The sequence below is a fragment of the Neomonachus schauinslandi genome, chromosome X, assembly GCF_002201575.2.
Source record: "Neomonachus schauinslandi chromosome X, ASM220157v2, whole genome shotgun sequence".
NCBI classification, from domain to species: domain Eukaryota; kingdom Metazoa; phylum Chordata; class Mammalia; order Carnivora; family Phocidae; genus Neomonachus; species Neomonachus schauinslandi.
In genome coordinates, this window is record NC_058419.1 from 19971594 (window position 1) to 19988022 (window position 16429).

At 38.9% G+C, this 16429-nt stretch overlaps 1 protein-coding gene across 2 annotated transcripts in view; it reads left to right on the plus strand.

Annotated features, from left to right (window-relative positions):
- Positions 1–1564: 1564 nt before the first annotated feature.
- ENOX2 (ecto-NOX disulfide-thiol exchanger 2) overlaps positions 1565–16429 on the plus strand; it is a 75204-nt gene continuing 60339 nt past the window's right edge. For both annotated transcript variants that reach the window (XM_021685673.1, XM_021685679.2), the window contains exons 1-2: positions 1565–1613; positions 9632–9766. In XM_021685673.1, the coding sequence (XP_021541348.1) occupies positions 1565–1613; positions 9632–9766 (184 nt within the window). The remainder of the gene's footprint in view (positions 1614–9631; positions 9767–16429) is intronic.

The window sequence follows — 16429 nt, forward strand, 5'->3', positions numbered from 1 at the left end:
ACCTTTTACAACATGTACTTCTTGAGTGCCTACTGTATGTAAGGTCCTGTGTGGTGTGCTAGAGATGGTGTTTTCTTCTGTGTTCCGTAAAGTATTTTCTAAACTTCCTTTCTCTTTGTTACTGTATTCCTAGTGCTATTTGCAGAACTTCCGAGGCACCTAGACTCTCCACCATGAGGATCATTTCTTTGGTGTGAAGCATAAAAGTAACCATGCTAAAAATGTTAGTAGATTCTTGATGGGGGAGGTGGTCTGATTTGTTTTAGTACAGTGGCATAAGGGAGTAGTTCATAAACTGCAGAAGGTAGAATTGGCTGCACATGTGATAGATGGGAAGGGATTGTGAAGAAGCCAAGGGTATGGGATGCCTGGGTGGCTCAGTCGGTTAAGCATCTGCCTTCGGCTCAGGTCATGATACCAGGCCCCTGGGATTGAGTCCCACTGAGCAGGGAGCCTACTTCTCCCTCTGCCTGCCCTCCTCCTGCTTGTGCTCGTGTGCATTCTCTCTCTCTCTCTCTCTGACAAGTAAATAAATAAATAAATCTTAAAAAAAAAAAAAAAAGAAGCCAAGGATATAATGCACTCTCCAGTAAGAACACATGAAAATTGCTGCAGTAAGGCAAGGTTTCTCAGCCTTAGCACTATTGACACTTTGGGTCAGATAATTGTTTGCTGTGGGGGGCTGTCCTGTACATTGTAGAATGTTTAGCAGTATCCCTGGCCTCTACCCACTAGATTCCAGTAGCACCTCTTACCTCCAGTTGTGACGACCAAAGGTGTCTCCAAATATTGCCAAATGTTCCCTGGTTGGGGAGTGGACAACTTAGCCCCAGTTAAGAATCCCTGCAATAGGGCGCCTGGGTGGCTCAGTTGGTTGGGCGACTGCCTTCGGCTCAGGTCATGATCCTGGAGTCCCGGGATCGAGTCCCGCATCAGGCTCCCTGCTCGGCAGGGAGTCTGCTTCTTCCTCTGACCCTCCCCCCTCTCATGCTCTCTGTCTCTCATTCTCTCTGTCTCAAATAAATAAATAAAATCTTTAAAAAAAAAAAAAAAAAAGAATCCCTGCAATAGAGGACCTAGGGAACACCCATCTGTGTAATGATGAGCTCGACAGCCCTCCCAGCTCAAATATTTTATAACTTTATGATTTCCCTAGTTTAATATAGTATAGTGGTTAAGAGCATGAATTGTGGAGTCAGATTGCCTGGGTTTGAATCCCAGCTTCACTGCGAGCTAACTGTATGACCATTGACAGGTTGCTTAACCTCTCTTTTCCTGTTACCTCATCAGTAAAATGGGGATAGTGAGAGGTCTTACTTCATAGGGTTGTTGTGAGTTTTAAATTAATGTACATAAAGTGCCTAGAACAGTGCCTGGCACATAGTAAGTATTAAATAAGTGTTAACTATCTTTAGTCTTGTTATAATTACTATCATTAACACTATTATTCACCATTTATCTAAGTCCTGGTATGTTCCAGAGGTCTGTTTCACCCAGCTTTGGACCACTATCTTCCTTCTGCAGAAATGACTAGAGGGCTAAGTCCACGGTGCAGTACTACACAATGCAAAGAGATTTTATTTGGCTGTGGGTCTATGAAATAGGCTTTGCAGGTAAGCCCCACTTTATACAATTGCTGAGTTCTTCCAGAGTTCACTTATTTAAAAGCACACTAATTGGCACCTACTTTGAGCTAATTACTATAGAATATAATAAAAGTAAATGAGATTTATATCCCCTGCCCTCAAGGAGCTAAAAAATATGGCTGCTACATGCACATTTATTTTAGTAAATTTAATTACCTTTAAATTTTCAAAGAAATTCTAGTCCGTTCCTTTTTACCCAGGAGGAATTTATGTGATGAAAAATACCTTCCCATCTACAGATTTATCTTCCTTAAAGTTTGTATTTATGTAATTGTTATTTTCTTATATTATCAGCATGTTAAGATTATAATACCTCAAATTATCACCATTTATCTTCCCCTCTCCATTTAAAATTTTTAGTATTTAGTCCTCAGAAGAAACCCACCAAAACAGGTTTTATCTAATACAACAACAGAGTGGTATCCCATTCTGAGTAGCTTGGCACCTGCTATATGCCTACCTTCTTCCAGGAAGAAGAATGTCTATGCAGGACTCTCCTACATAAGTTCATATATTTCCTGATTCATTTATTTAAAATCATTTATTAAACATCTGCTTTGTGTCAGACACAGTGTCTAGGCACTAGGAATAACAAAGAGGAATAAGGGAATCCAGAGTCTAGGAGGAGAGGCAGACATAGAAAGAGGTGATAAAAAATATAATGTGATAAAGGCTATCATAGTAATGTGTTCAATGAGCTAGGGGAACACAGAAAATAAAGGGCTCTTTGGGAGGGAGTTTAGTGTTATGGATAAAACTATGGGCATTGGTACCAGAGTCGCCTGGGTTCATTTCCCTGTTTTACCACTTACTAGCTGTGCAATATTGAGCTGATTACTTAAACTGCCTGTGCCTCTGTTTCATCATCTGTATAATGTATTGTTGTAATTCCTATATATGCTGTATCTCTCGGTAGACTTTGAACCCTTCAAGGGCTGGGTTCATCATCATCATCTTAATTATTACATGTTATTATTACCACTTACCAAGTACTTACTATGAGCCAGAAGCCATGCTAAATTTTTTTACCCACATTATCTAATTTAATCTTCAACAAACCTATAAGGTCGATACTATCACTTTCCTAAATTTGTAACTTGCCATTTTTATCATCAAACCCAGTTCTTTGTTCAAAAAACTTATCACAATATGTAATTATTTTATGTTTATTTGTATTTTAGTATCTCCCTCCTGTACTAGAGAGCTTCCTAAAAACAAGGTTGAGGCCTGTTTGACTCACCATAATGTATTCAACGTCTAGGATGGAGCCTGACACATAGAAAATGTTCGGTGAATGTACAGCAACTATAAAAGGAAGTCTGGAAGGCAGACCAGCAAGAAGAGAAGTAAAGAGAGAAACAGAATGAGCACGTTACAGTTACTTAGTACAGCTAGACTCTAGTCCCAAACCATCTGACTCCCAAACCCATACTCTTGGTCACTAGGCAGGATTGCTTCCTACTCTTAACAAACTTTCAATAGATGTTTGTTGACAAAATCCTCTCCTCAACTTTGCACAATACTGTGTAATAAAATTACAGCAAGCATAAAAGCCAATGGATATAAACCTGGACATAAGAAAGAGAATTAGAGGAGAGTAAATTGCCAGAGAAGGACAGCTTTTGTCTTAATAAAAAGAGTATGGTCGATGAGACGACACCAACATACTGAACTTGTTTCAAAGGAAATAAAGGAAACATATGAAATAATTAAGTCTACTACAGGATGGGTGTATCACAGAATGTGTGTGTGTGTGTGTGTGTGTGTTGTCTTCAAGATCAAATAACTGACAATAATTGACTAATCAAGTGAAGTATAATATAAAAATAAACAGATGGCAATGACTTGATAGTTATGGAGCAATACCAAGTTAAAATCGATAATTACTTCCAAATCTTTTATTTTTTTGGCACTAATGAACTCTTGCTCCAAAGTGCCATAAACTCAATGAACTTACCTAGAAGACATTCATTCACAATTACTGTACAACCTGTGATCTCTTGAGGAGTCGCCACACAAGGCAGAACAGAAAACCAGCATAGCAGGACATGTTCTTCAGATGGGTGAGGCATTTTGAAGACTATTTGATAGCATATCAATATATGATATTTGCCTTCTGAATATTCTTGGCCACTGCCAGTGAATGTAGGACTTATGGGAAAATGAGCAATCTCTTTCTTTAGTGACATGGGACTACTTTTATAACACACTTAAAGAAATTGCTAGATGTCCATTTTTAGTCTAGAAAGTGAATCAGGCCTGGACTTAACTTTTCTACCATTAAGTGATGATTCTAAACAGATGTTCAGCACAACATATTTTGTTACTGCAGACCTTAAATCCAGATTGCTGCCAGACAGAGACGATCATCTGGGATTTCTCTTTGAAAGTAAAAATTTACAAGCTTGCTTATATGTATGACTGTGCCTATATGGGAGAAAGATTATAGCTAATGCTATCAAACTGAATTATTAGTTGGGTTCATCTATCTCTGGTTGTAACTCTAAGTAAATTGCTACATGTCAATTCAGTTGTCCTGGAGAGAAAATTAGTTTAGCAACTATGCTATCCCTTTTAAGACAATTTATCATTCTGAAAAGGTATATAAATAATCAGTGAGTGTCACTGCATGGATTGCTTATTGTGCCCAAAATCAATGTAAGTTGATTTTATTTATTCATTCATCCAAATATTTCTTGAATACCTACTTTATACCAGACACTGAACTAAGAAACAGGGAAACAAAGATGCCTAAAACCAAGTCCCTGACGTAAAGGAGCATGCAGGCTAGCTAGAGAAGAGAGACATGTATTCAACAACTATAATTCAAGGCAGTCAATGGTAATGTCCAGTTGTTCTTGCTTGCTGGAATGCTCTTAAACCCAAATCCTCCATTCAGTACCTGGAGGAAAATCCTATCCCTCCTTAAAGACTCATTTCAAATTATTCTTTCCCAGAGAAGCCTTCCCTAGTATTCCTCTTGCTCTCTGTGCCCAAACACATACAACCAAAGCCATTCCAGCATATTTAATTACTCCTTCTCTGTTCTCATAGCACTTTCCTCATAGTTTTACTGCAGTACTTATTATAATAATTTATATTTAGTTGTTTATATGTCATGCTCTCATTGTATTGTGAGTTCTTCCAGAGCAGTAAATGAATTTTGTTCATCTCCACATTCCAAGTCACTAACACATGACCTGGCATATAGTAAGACTCGATAAAAGTTTGGTTTAGGGAAAAGGAGTGAGAGAATAAGCAAACATATGAAAATCAAATTCTAGATAAAATGTTATGATAACACACTAGGAGGGAGTAATTCATTCCAGGGAGGTGGCTTCACAGACAACATAACATTTGAGATGACCCTTGCAAAATGAGTAGTATTTGACAGATGTAGATGGGTGTTGGGGGAGTGGAGGGAAATGAAAAGGCAGAGCTCCTTAAGAATTTAAGAACTGAATTTATCATAGCAAAATAATGCTGTTAATTACACATGGTCTTTATCTAAACCAACTGGTTCATGTAAACAAGCCTAGCAGGAACTCTACTTGCTAACATTTTAACAGGCACTTTGAATTAATATATATTTTGAAAATAGTAATACTGTACTGTCCTTTAAAAAAAACTGATAATTTAGATAATTCTCACCCCTCCCCAAAAATTAGTCCAGAGTTTGGCTAGGTTGATACATTGTAAATTCTCATTTTTTGATCTCAGAATTCTTTATTAAGAATAATTCCTGATTCTTTTATGTTTCCCAGGACTGCAGAGCCAACGAGTAACCAGACTGTTGCAAGAAATTATTTTTGGCATGGGGGCCCAGTCCTTCTAAACCTAGATGTTTCCTCTTGAAGTCATTCTGCAGCCATTAGAGAAAATCAGGGTGCAGATTCAATAATCTCAACAGGGGGTCCCTTCCAGCTATAACATTCCCTAAAACTTGTCTCACCTGGACTGGAGATTGGGAGTTCAGATGAACCAAATAATCAATATGCAAACTCTTGACCCGAAGGATATTTGATGCCCCATGTTTGTTTCCTTAGTTACAAGGAGGCTATTTCTAGCCATAATATGCCTTCATGGGAGAGCATTGAAAACTGGGTGTGAGGGCTAGAGTTTCTATCCGTGGAGAAATCACCAGTTCTGAAATGTGACTTCTGACTATAGTAACAATTGCTTAAGGCCATTAGTCACTCTGTGTGTGTGTGTGGGGGGGGGATTGGTTTTTGGATAAGATACATAGGCAGCATAGAAGAATGATAAAAACTAATATTTCAGAAATAATGTTTTTGGACATTTGCATTTTCTTATTCTGACCATTTAGTTTCCAAAATAGCACTTTTATAAATAACCAGGCCAGGAATTATCCCTGATGTTCCCAGGTTAGAAGGATGTGATAGATGTTAACAAATAGCAAGCTACAATTAGAACAGAGTTGCCTTCAGGTAATTGGCAGGAGTGTACATGAGAGGTAGGAGAAAAGCCATGGAAAAATTTTTCTATGGAAATCAGTAATCAGAGGGAAATTTCCCAAAATAAGTCTTTCTGTGCTCCAATGACTTATGATTATATATCTCCCAACTATGCAGTATATACATGCACATGCACATGGTTATAACCCACTTCATTGTCTGCTTATGTCATCACTGCTCCTGGAATGTCTTTTCCCCTCTTTCTTCTTTATCTAATAACTACCCATCACTCAAGACATGTTATGTCGAAATCTGGGCCATTTGTTCAAATCCTATCTTCTCCATTACTCAAGCCACAGTAGCTTTTCATTCCTTTTTTTTTTTTTAAGATTTTATTTATTTATTTGACAGAGAGAGACACAGCGAGAGAGGGAACACAAGCAGGGGGGGTGGGAGAGGGAGAAGCAGGCTCCCTGCAGAGCAGGGAGCCCGATGCGGGGCTCGATCCCAGGACCCTGGGATCATGACCTGAGCCGAAGGCAGATGCTTAATGACTGAGCCACCCAGGCACCCATCATTCCTTAAACTTCAGTAACATTTCTGGTCAATTCCATTTCTTTGATTGTTTCTTAATTGTTTCACTGTAGATAATAAAGCATAGTGGCTAACAGCATATAACCTGGGTGACCTCGGACAATATATGTGATCTTTAAGTCTCTCATCTATTAGGGGTGCCTGGGTGGCTCAGTGAGCTAAACATCTGATTCTTGGTTTCAGTTCAGGTCGTGATCTCATGGGTCATGGGATCCAGCCCCAAGTCAGGCTCCCGCTCAGTGGGGAGTCTGCTAAAAGATTCTCTCCCTCTGCCCCTCCCCCACTCTCACATGCGCACACTCTCTCTCTCTCTCTAAAATAAACAGATCTTTAAAAATAAAGTAAAAGCCTCTAATCTATTAAATGGAGATATAAATAGTCTCTCTCATTAGGTTGTTTTGAAAGTTAGAATAATGCATGCCAAGTGCTTTACCTAGCATACAGCTAGTGTTCAATAATTAGTGGTAGTAATGGATGGAGGTGGTGAGAGTAGTGATAATAGTAGTAATCAGTACCACCATCACTGGTCTCTTAAATTAGATTGTATAACCTTTGAAGGCAGGGACTATGTATTCTATCTGCTTATTCTCTGGTGTCTCCCTAATTCCCAAAATATTCAATTGGCTAATTTGATATCTGTTGATTGTGTGTCTATTTCTATTCAATGTTACTGCCTCAAAGATATGAAATTACATCAAAAATATAACTTTTCATTTCTTATTGCTACTATGAAAGCCCTTGGATGATTTTTCTTGGTTTGCATGCATGGATAGTTTAGATGGAAGCTGCTGAAGTAATTGTATGCAACTAGACTATGAGAAGAATAGGAAACATCCCAAGCTCCTATGGTATATACAGTTGGGAAAAAAACCCAGAAAACTATAAAACTCTGATGAATGAAATCAAAGAACTAAATAAATGGAGAGATATTTCATGTCCGTGGATAGGAAGACACAATATTGCCAAGATGTCAGTTCTTCTCAACTTGATTTAATGCAATCCCCATCAAAATCCAAACAAGTTATTCTGTGGATATCAACAAACTGATGCTAAAATTTACATGGAGAGGCAAAAGGCTCAGAATACCCAACACAGTATTGAAGAAGAACAAAGTTGGAAGGCTGATGCTACCCAACTTCAAGATTTACTATAAAGCTACAACAATCAAGCCAGTGTGGTATTGGCGAAATAATCGACAAATAGATGGGTAGAGTAGAATAGAGAACCCAGAAATAGACTACACAAATAGAGTCAACTGATCTTTGGCAGAGGAGTAAATGCAATACAATGGAGCAAAGACGGTCTCTTCAACAAATGTGCCAGAACAACTGGAAATCCACATGCAAAAAAAAAAAAAAAAAATCTAGACACAGATTTTATACACATCACAAAAATTAACTCAAAATGGATCATAGACCTAAATGTGAAATGCAAAACTATAAAACTCCTAGAGGATAACATAAGAGAAAACCTAAAGGACCTTGGATATGGCGATGACTTTAAATACAACACCAAAGGCATGATCCATGACAGAAATTATTGATAAGCTGGAGTTCATTAAAATTAAAATCTTCTATTCTGCAAAAGACAATGTAAAGAGAATGAGAATACAAGCCACAGACTGGGAGAAAATATTTGCAAAATACACATCTGATAAAGGACTTTCATCTAAAATATACAAAGAACTCTTAAAACACAGTAAGAAAACAACCCAATTTAAAAACGGGTCAAAAAACTTTGATACCTCATTAAAGAAGATATACAGATGGTAAATAAGCTTATGGAAAGATGCTCCACATTAGGTATCATCAGGAAAATGCAAAGTAAAACAACAAGTACCACTAGACACTTATTAGAGTGGCCGGAATCCAGAATGCTGACACTAAATACTGGTGATGGTATGGAGTAACAGGAAATCTCATTTATTGCTGGTGGGAATGCAAAATGGTACAGCCACTTTAGAAGACAGGTTGACAGTTTCTTATAAAACTGAACATGTTCTTACTGTACAATCCACTGATTGTACTGTTTGGCATTTACCCAAAGGAGCTGAAAACTTATGTCCACACAAAAATGTGCACATGGATGTTTATAGTAGTTTTATTCATAATTGTCAAAACTTGGAAACAACTGCAATGTCCTGCAGTAGGTAAATGGATAAGTAAACTGTGGTGCATCCATATGATGGAATATTATTCAGGACTAAAAGGAAATGAGCTATCAAGCCATGAAAAGACATGGAGGAACATTAAATGCATACTACTGAGAGAAGCCAGTCTGAAAAGGCTACATGTTGTATGATTCCAACTATATGACATTACAGAAAAGGTGAAACTATGGAGATGGAATAAGATCAGTAATGGCCAGGGGTTGGGGGGCAGGGAGGGATGAATAAGTAAGCACAGAGGATTTTTAGGGCAGTGAAAATATTCTGAATGATGTATACATGTTATTATATATTTGTCCAAACCCATAGAACGTACAACACCAAGAGTGAACCCTAATGTAAACTATGGCTTTTGAGTGATTATGATGCATCAATGTAGATCCATCAGTTGTAGCAAATGTGCCACTCTGGTGCAGAATGTTGATAATGGGGGGCTGTGCATGTGTGGAGGCAGGGGGCACATGTGAAATCTCTGTACCTTCTTAATTTTGCTGTGAACCTAAAATTGCTCTAAAAAAATAAAGTCTTCATTAAAAAAAAAAAAAAACGAGGGAAGGAAGGAACAGAGGGAGCAGAGAGAGAAAGAAAGAAACACACTAAAATGGCATCTGGTAAACTGCTTTCAAATTCTATGACTTCCTGCCAATTCAAGCCATATTGTTTTAACCCTTGTAAAGAGCTGGAATTAAGGCCCTATCTACCATTTGTCCATCAGTCCATTTCTGTAAAGAGTTTGCCAGTTTATGTTAAGCAAACTATATACTGAAACCTTAATACAACAAATTATTTTACTTGTCATTTCTCTTTAGCTGATAATAGTAGAACTCTGAATGTGGATTCCACTGCAATGACGCTACCTATGTCTGATCCAACTGCATGGGCCACAGCAATGAATAATCTTGGAATGGCACCACTGGGAATCGCTGGACAACCAATTTTACCTGGTATGCTATTTTTAATCACATCACAAGTGTTTCTTTTTATTGACCATGTGGTAATAAATATAACAGTATGACACAACTTATTTTGAAGTTGACATTTACCAGATTCTGCCTAGACTGTGCATTTTTGTAATATGAGCTTTATAGGCTGGGTGGCCAGTAGTTACTAGTATACTCCCTATTGCACTATGGGCAAGGTAGGGATATATCTGATGCAAGATATGGTCATTAAATATTTAAATAGCTCATTGAAATAAAAGACAACAGGATTTGGAAAGGAATTACAAAGTTTATCTAATTTTATAGATTTAGAGGAGACAGATAAACATGGGGCGGAAATGAGAATGGACTTAGACACCTCAAAAATCATGGATTCCTAAAGTGGGGGAAAGAAGATGGTGGGAACCATCCCAAAGTTGTTCACATTGAATAACTGTTCATATTTTTTTAAACATAGTAACCATTAAGAGAATGGACATGGTGTACTGATTCCATGTCCACTAAGGATAAAATCAGAAGAAAAATGCCACAGCATCTGAAGCATTTGGTTTAAACACAAAAAAAGTCCTCTGTGCTGCCAGAACTATTATTAACCATTAAAATGGATTTGTGAAGACATTAGGGAATTGCCGTTTCAGTGCTTTTAAAATATCCTAAACGTTAATCTCTCCAGGTTCATTTAATTGTGATCCTACTTAAAAGAATGACAGAACCAAGCTGATCAAGTACCTTGCTACTCAAAGTATAATCTGCAAAACCTGGGAGCTGTTAAGAAGCCCAGAATCTGGGCGCCTGGGTGGCTCAGTCAGTTAAGTGTCTGCCTTCGGCTCAGGTCGTGATCTCAGAGTCCTGGGATCGAATCCCACGTTGGGCTCCCTGCTCAGCGGGGAGCCTACTTCACTCTCTGCTGCTCCCCCTGCTTGTGCTCTCTCTCTCTCACTCCCTCTCTCTCTCAAATAAATGAACAAAATCTTGAATAAAAAAAAAAAAAAAGAAGCCCAGAATCTTAGGCCCCAGCCCAGACCTACTGAATCAGAAGCTGCATTTTAACATGATCCCCAGGTTATTCACAAACACAGTAAAGTTGAGAAATGCATCTAGAGTGATGCCACTTTGTTGTGCCATTTGTTTATACAGTTAGTGACCCCCACTCCCCAAAAAATAATTTCATAATTCCAGTTCAGATTTTGAATCCTTATAAGTTATAATGGGGACATGGTAGGGTAGGAAATGATGCTTAATAATCTTAATAATAAATTAAGAAATTTGGTTACGTAGAAACTAGGAAACAAGCATAAAAGTAGCCAAATGTAAAGAAAAAAAATATGTGAATTAGAAATGGGTGGAGGGCAAAGGAGCTTGGATTCTATATATGGCAGAGGCAAAGAACTGCCCCACCAAACTATAATTCATGCTCTGGACTATCATTGACTAGATTGCATCCTACTCCATTAGACCAACCATGATTGAAATGAGCAACCAGGGATCCTTTGAGGGCCGAATGATTGGACCATAGATCTCCTTGGGTTTCGAATGACTAGTGGGGCCAATCTGGAATCAGCAGGTGCTATGACAGGAGCCAGTATTGCATAATAGTTAAGTGCTCAGACCCTAGAGTCAATCTGCCTGACTTCCAAGCCTGTTTCTTTCACTACTTTATCTTGAGTAGTTAAATATCTTCTAGGAGACTCAATTCCTTCATTCATAAAATCAGACTAATAATACGTAACCCTTAGGGGTTTTGTGACAATTGTGCTTAGGACAATGCCTGGCACGTTGTTGTGCTCAAACATGTTGGCTATTAAAATACTTTAAAATCATTGTTAATATATTTCTTACAGATATTTCTAAAGGGTATAATAGGTTTTTAAATTTAGTTCTTCTTCATTATTTCACTGTAATACAATTTAAACTAAAACATTATATATTATTTTATAGCTCCATATAGAGTGGTCCTGAGTCACAATATCTTATAGTCTAGAGAGATTAGACAATCTGATTTGCCTTCCATTATTACCAGTTTATAGAAATCTGAACTGTGTGGGTATATGTCCTGGGAAAAATGTTGAGGCCAGATCTGCTCTGATGCCAAGGGAACTCTATGTTAGTTATATCAGATAATTTGTAAATTACCACATCTAAACATAAATCTATGCTCACACAGTAATCTTTGATGCTTAGCTACCCATCTATAATGTGAAGGAAGAAAGGCTTAGCATAGAGAGTAAAAAAATCATCCAAACCATCATTATAGGCCCAAAGCCTATGCTGGGGACAATAACAGGCCTAAAAAACTAGGTAGGTTTTCTTAACAGTAACTCAGAGGGCTATTCCTACAGAGAGGGTATCTTGCTTAGTATTTAACAGCATAGGCCTCAAAGACAGACTGCTTGGGTTTGGATCCTTGCTGTGCCACTTCCTAGCTATATGACCTCTCACCAGTTACTTGACCTGTCTGTACCTCAGTTCCCTCATCTGTAAAATGGGAATAACTGTAGTATCTACTTCATAGGATTGCTGTGAAGATTAAATAATATGCTTATCCCAATGTTTGGCATATAATAAGCACTCCATAAAGGTTAACCATCATCATTATTATTAGTATTAGTAGTACTATATGCTCTTTAAGATAAAGGAAATACTAACATACTTCCTTCAAATAGCTGCTAAGCTGCCACTTAAATTGAAAGCATTTGGGTGCCATGCAGCCACTGTCAGCTCTAATGAGTATTCCTCACATCCACCTCCAACCAGACATTTGAAAAGTCAAGAGTAATTTTAATTTCTACTTCTAGCCCTCTTTATCTATATCCTATTTTCTTAAGCACTATGAAGAAATAGATTCTCAGGGTCCCCTTCAACTTTGTGTTTCAGTGATCTTTAGCTATGCTCTACGGAAAGTTATTTGACTTTTTGGAAACCAGATCTTAGAAATGCAGATATATTTTTAAGATTTATATATCTATTTATTTGAGAGAGAGACAGAGCACATGAGAAGGGGGAGGGGCAGGGGGAGGAGGAGAGAAGGAGACTTCCCGCTGAGCACAGAGCCCCACACCAGGCTTTATCCCACCACCCTGCGATCATGACCTAAGCTGAAATCAGGAGTTGGATGCTTAACTGACTGAGCCATCCAGATATACTGATATTTAGTTTAGTAGTGCCCTTCTTGTCTTAAACAAGGCAGAGGATCATGGGGGAAGAAAGGAAAAAATGAAATGGGACGAAACCAGAGAGGGAGACAAACCATCAGAAACTCTTAATCTCAGGAAACAAACTGAGGGTTGCTGGAGTGGAGGGGGTTGGGGGGATGGAGTAGCTGGGTGATGGACATTGGGGAGGGTATGTGGTATGGTGAGCGCTGTGAATTGTGTAAGACTGATGAATCACAGACCTGTACCCCTGAAACAAATAATACATTATGTTAATAAAAAAAAAGACCTGGAACACAGTAGGTGCATAATAAATATAAAAAAAAATACATGGGACAATAGTATTGGGCTGAGACATACTTTGTGAAGCTATCTGTAAAATCACTTGAGTTTTGGGTGAACTATTTTTTTCTCCTCTGTATTATTTTAAGAAGTCAGTTTAACCATGAGGTTAGAACATGGGTTCTGGATCTGGATTGCCTAGGTTCAAATAAATCTGTGTTCTACCATTAAGTAGCTGTGTAAACATTAGCAAGTTACCTAACCTCTCGAGGCCTCAGTTTCTTCATCTATAAAACAAAGATATAATAGCACCTATGTCATAGGGTTGTTGTGAGGATTAATGAGTTAATACATTAAAGTCCTAGAACGATGCCTGGTTCACAGTAATCTCTCAGTGAACTTAGCTACTATTATTGTCTCAAGTTCACATCTGATATATGGCTCACAAAAAATTGAATTATGGCTCATTTGTATTCTTAGCAACGGTGAAGGGTAACGAATGCAGAAATGAAATCTTCCCCAGGAGAGGTGCTGGACAATGGCGCCACTGACTGCTCCCTGTAAATCTGAGGGGGTGTCCACAGAAATGGAAGGTTGGCACCACACTCCAATACTGCGTACCCTTCTTCTTGCCCAGGTTTTGGGAAAGGGTGCCTGTTATCTCTATTATGTAATGTTTTAACCGAATGGGCTAAAACATCCCCAATCCTCTCTCGGCCCCTCGAGATTCCTTAAAATGGAAATGGCAGACAGTGAGCCACATGGAACTGTTCCCTGAGGTCACCCACTGATGGCTCAGTAATTCAACTACTTTTCTGCCCCTTAGGTTTCCTACCGAGACAGCAGACCTTTTTTGTGTGTGCTGTCTCATCTGGCCTGTGACAATAGAAAAGGCTTTTGGCATTGATGAAAAACAAATGATACATAAGCTTCCTTGACTTGCCCTAGAGAGCTCAAATCCATACTGTCATGGAAGCTGAGTCTCTTGGACACATACTTGTCGTCAGGGCAGTGTCTGGTTTATTATGTTCATTAAGTGGGGAGCAGAGACAGGCCATCTCTGGGTTTTGGTTTGGAGCTCCCTTTCATCTAACATGGTGTTTTGTACAGCTGCTATTCAATAAAGTTAATCCACAATGATGGCAGATTAGGAGGTCCCCTCTGGCTGGCAGTTGTCTTTCCTGCAAGAGTATTTGCTTTTCCAAGCTGGTCAAATAAGACGAATGTTAGTTTTCACATGAAGAGAGGGACCAAAAAGAGTCAGGCCTTCTGTTTAAGGAGCATCGTTCAGCCCGTCATTGCAGATGAATCCAAGGATGGACAGATTAAGGAGTACTCATTGAATACTGTGTGCTGCTTCCTTTATTTTCCCCTCAGTTAAAATATCCTTAGCATCCAAATGTGGAGCCTGTGAAGTCCCAAAGGAGAAGTGTCTCTCCTTATGGTGTCTCCACTTTATTGACTATGTCACTTCCATAATAGGAGATGTTGGAAAGTATGGACTTATGGACCTTATTCCCAGAGCAAGACACTGCCCATCCTCGGGCATTGTCATTTTTAAGAAGGCAGTTCTCAGGGTGCCTGGGTGGCTCAGTCAGTTAAGCATATGCCTTTGGCTCAGGTTGTGATCCTGGGGTCCTGGGATCGAGCCCCCTATCAGGCTCCCTGCTCAGCGGGGAGTCTGCTTCTCCCTCTATTTCTGCCACCCCCACTCATGCTCGCTCTCTCTCGCTCTTTCTCGCTCTCTCTCAAATAAATAAAATCTTTTTTTTTTTTTTAAAAAAAAGGCAGTTCTCACTGAACCCAGAAGGCCAACTCTGATGGGAACAGAAAGAAAGAATGAGGATGTGTGACACATGACAGGCCACTGCTCTACAAGCTCCCCAAGGAGAGCCAGACTTGTGGTTTCATTATATTTAATATCTTCCACAAAAAGAATATGCCTTCAGTGGCAGATAAGGTTGAAATCCTGAGAAAGGAGAGCACTGTTCATCAGCATGGTGGACACTTCACTGAAAGCCAATGATATATAAAACACTATAACAAATAGAATTAGTACCTCCGTAAAAGAAGCTTAACACTTACCCAGTGATGGTACTCTCAAGACTCCCCATGGAAATTATTACAAAGAGTGGCCAAGTGAGATCATTTGCACATTCATTCATACAAGAAATATTTACTGAGGTCTGCTATATGCAAGGTACTGTGAGAAGCCCTGCGGATAAAGCAATGAACAAAAAAAGATAAGATGGCGTGCCTGGGTGGCTCAGTCGTTAAGCGTCTGCCTTCGGCTCAGATCATGGTCCCAGGGTCCTGGGATCGAGCCCCGCATCAGGCTCCCTGCTCAGCCAGGAGCCTGCTTCTCCCTCTCCCACTCCCCCTGCTTGTGTTCCCTCTCTCGCTGTGTCTCTCTCTGTCAAATAAATAAATAAAATCTTAAAAAAAAAAAAGATAAGATTCCTGCCCACATACTGCCTTCAGTACTTTTAGAACCCCCATATTTTCTCCCTAATGCAGCTCATACATCTCACGTATGAGATGCCTCTTGAATGACAACTCAGAGGCTTCCTATCTATTTTGTTCATTTGTGCTTTTATTCAGCCATCCATTCATTAAAAATATATTGAACTAGGGTCCAGGGGATCAAAATGGGCATGCCTCAATCCTTGCCTTCAAGCTCAAAGTCCAGTAACAGAGGCAGGCAAGTCAATATCACAACACTACAGTGTAACAAATGTCTTAGTTAGAAACATGTACAAAAGTACTGTTTTAGCTAGAGTGGGATGAGAGAGAGTGATAGGTAGGTGGTCATGGTCTGGGAATGTTCACATAAGTGGTAATATTTGAGCTCAGTGTCCAGGGATATAGAGAAATGTGGCAGGTGGGAAAAAAAGAGCTAAGAATGATCCAGGAAGAGGAAATAATGCATCGATGACTGGAAAGTATGCAAGAGTATATGGTATGGGGACAATGGTTAAATGTTGAGTGGAATTACATCACCCCATTTCATAAAGACTTTAAGGCAGCTTATAAGTAAGGTTACAATAAAAGAGAAAAATTACAAGTAAAATAAACCAGCATCTAAGAAAATATAAACAAATATCAAAGGTGAAGACCAGGTAGGGAGGTTAATTAGAATTCATATGTATAGGTCATAGGATCCTACTCAATTTCTAAAGTTGAGCTGTACCTGTGACCAGGTAGCCAAAACAAAAAAGGAAACCTAATCAGC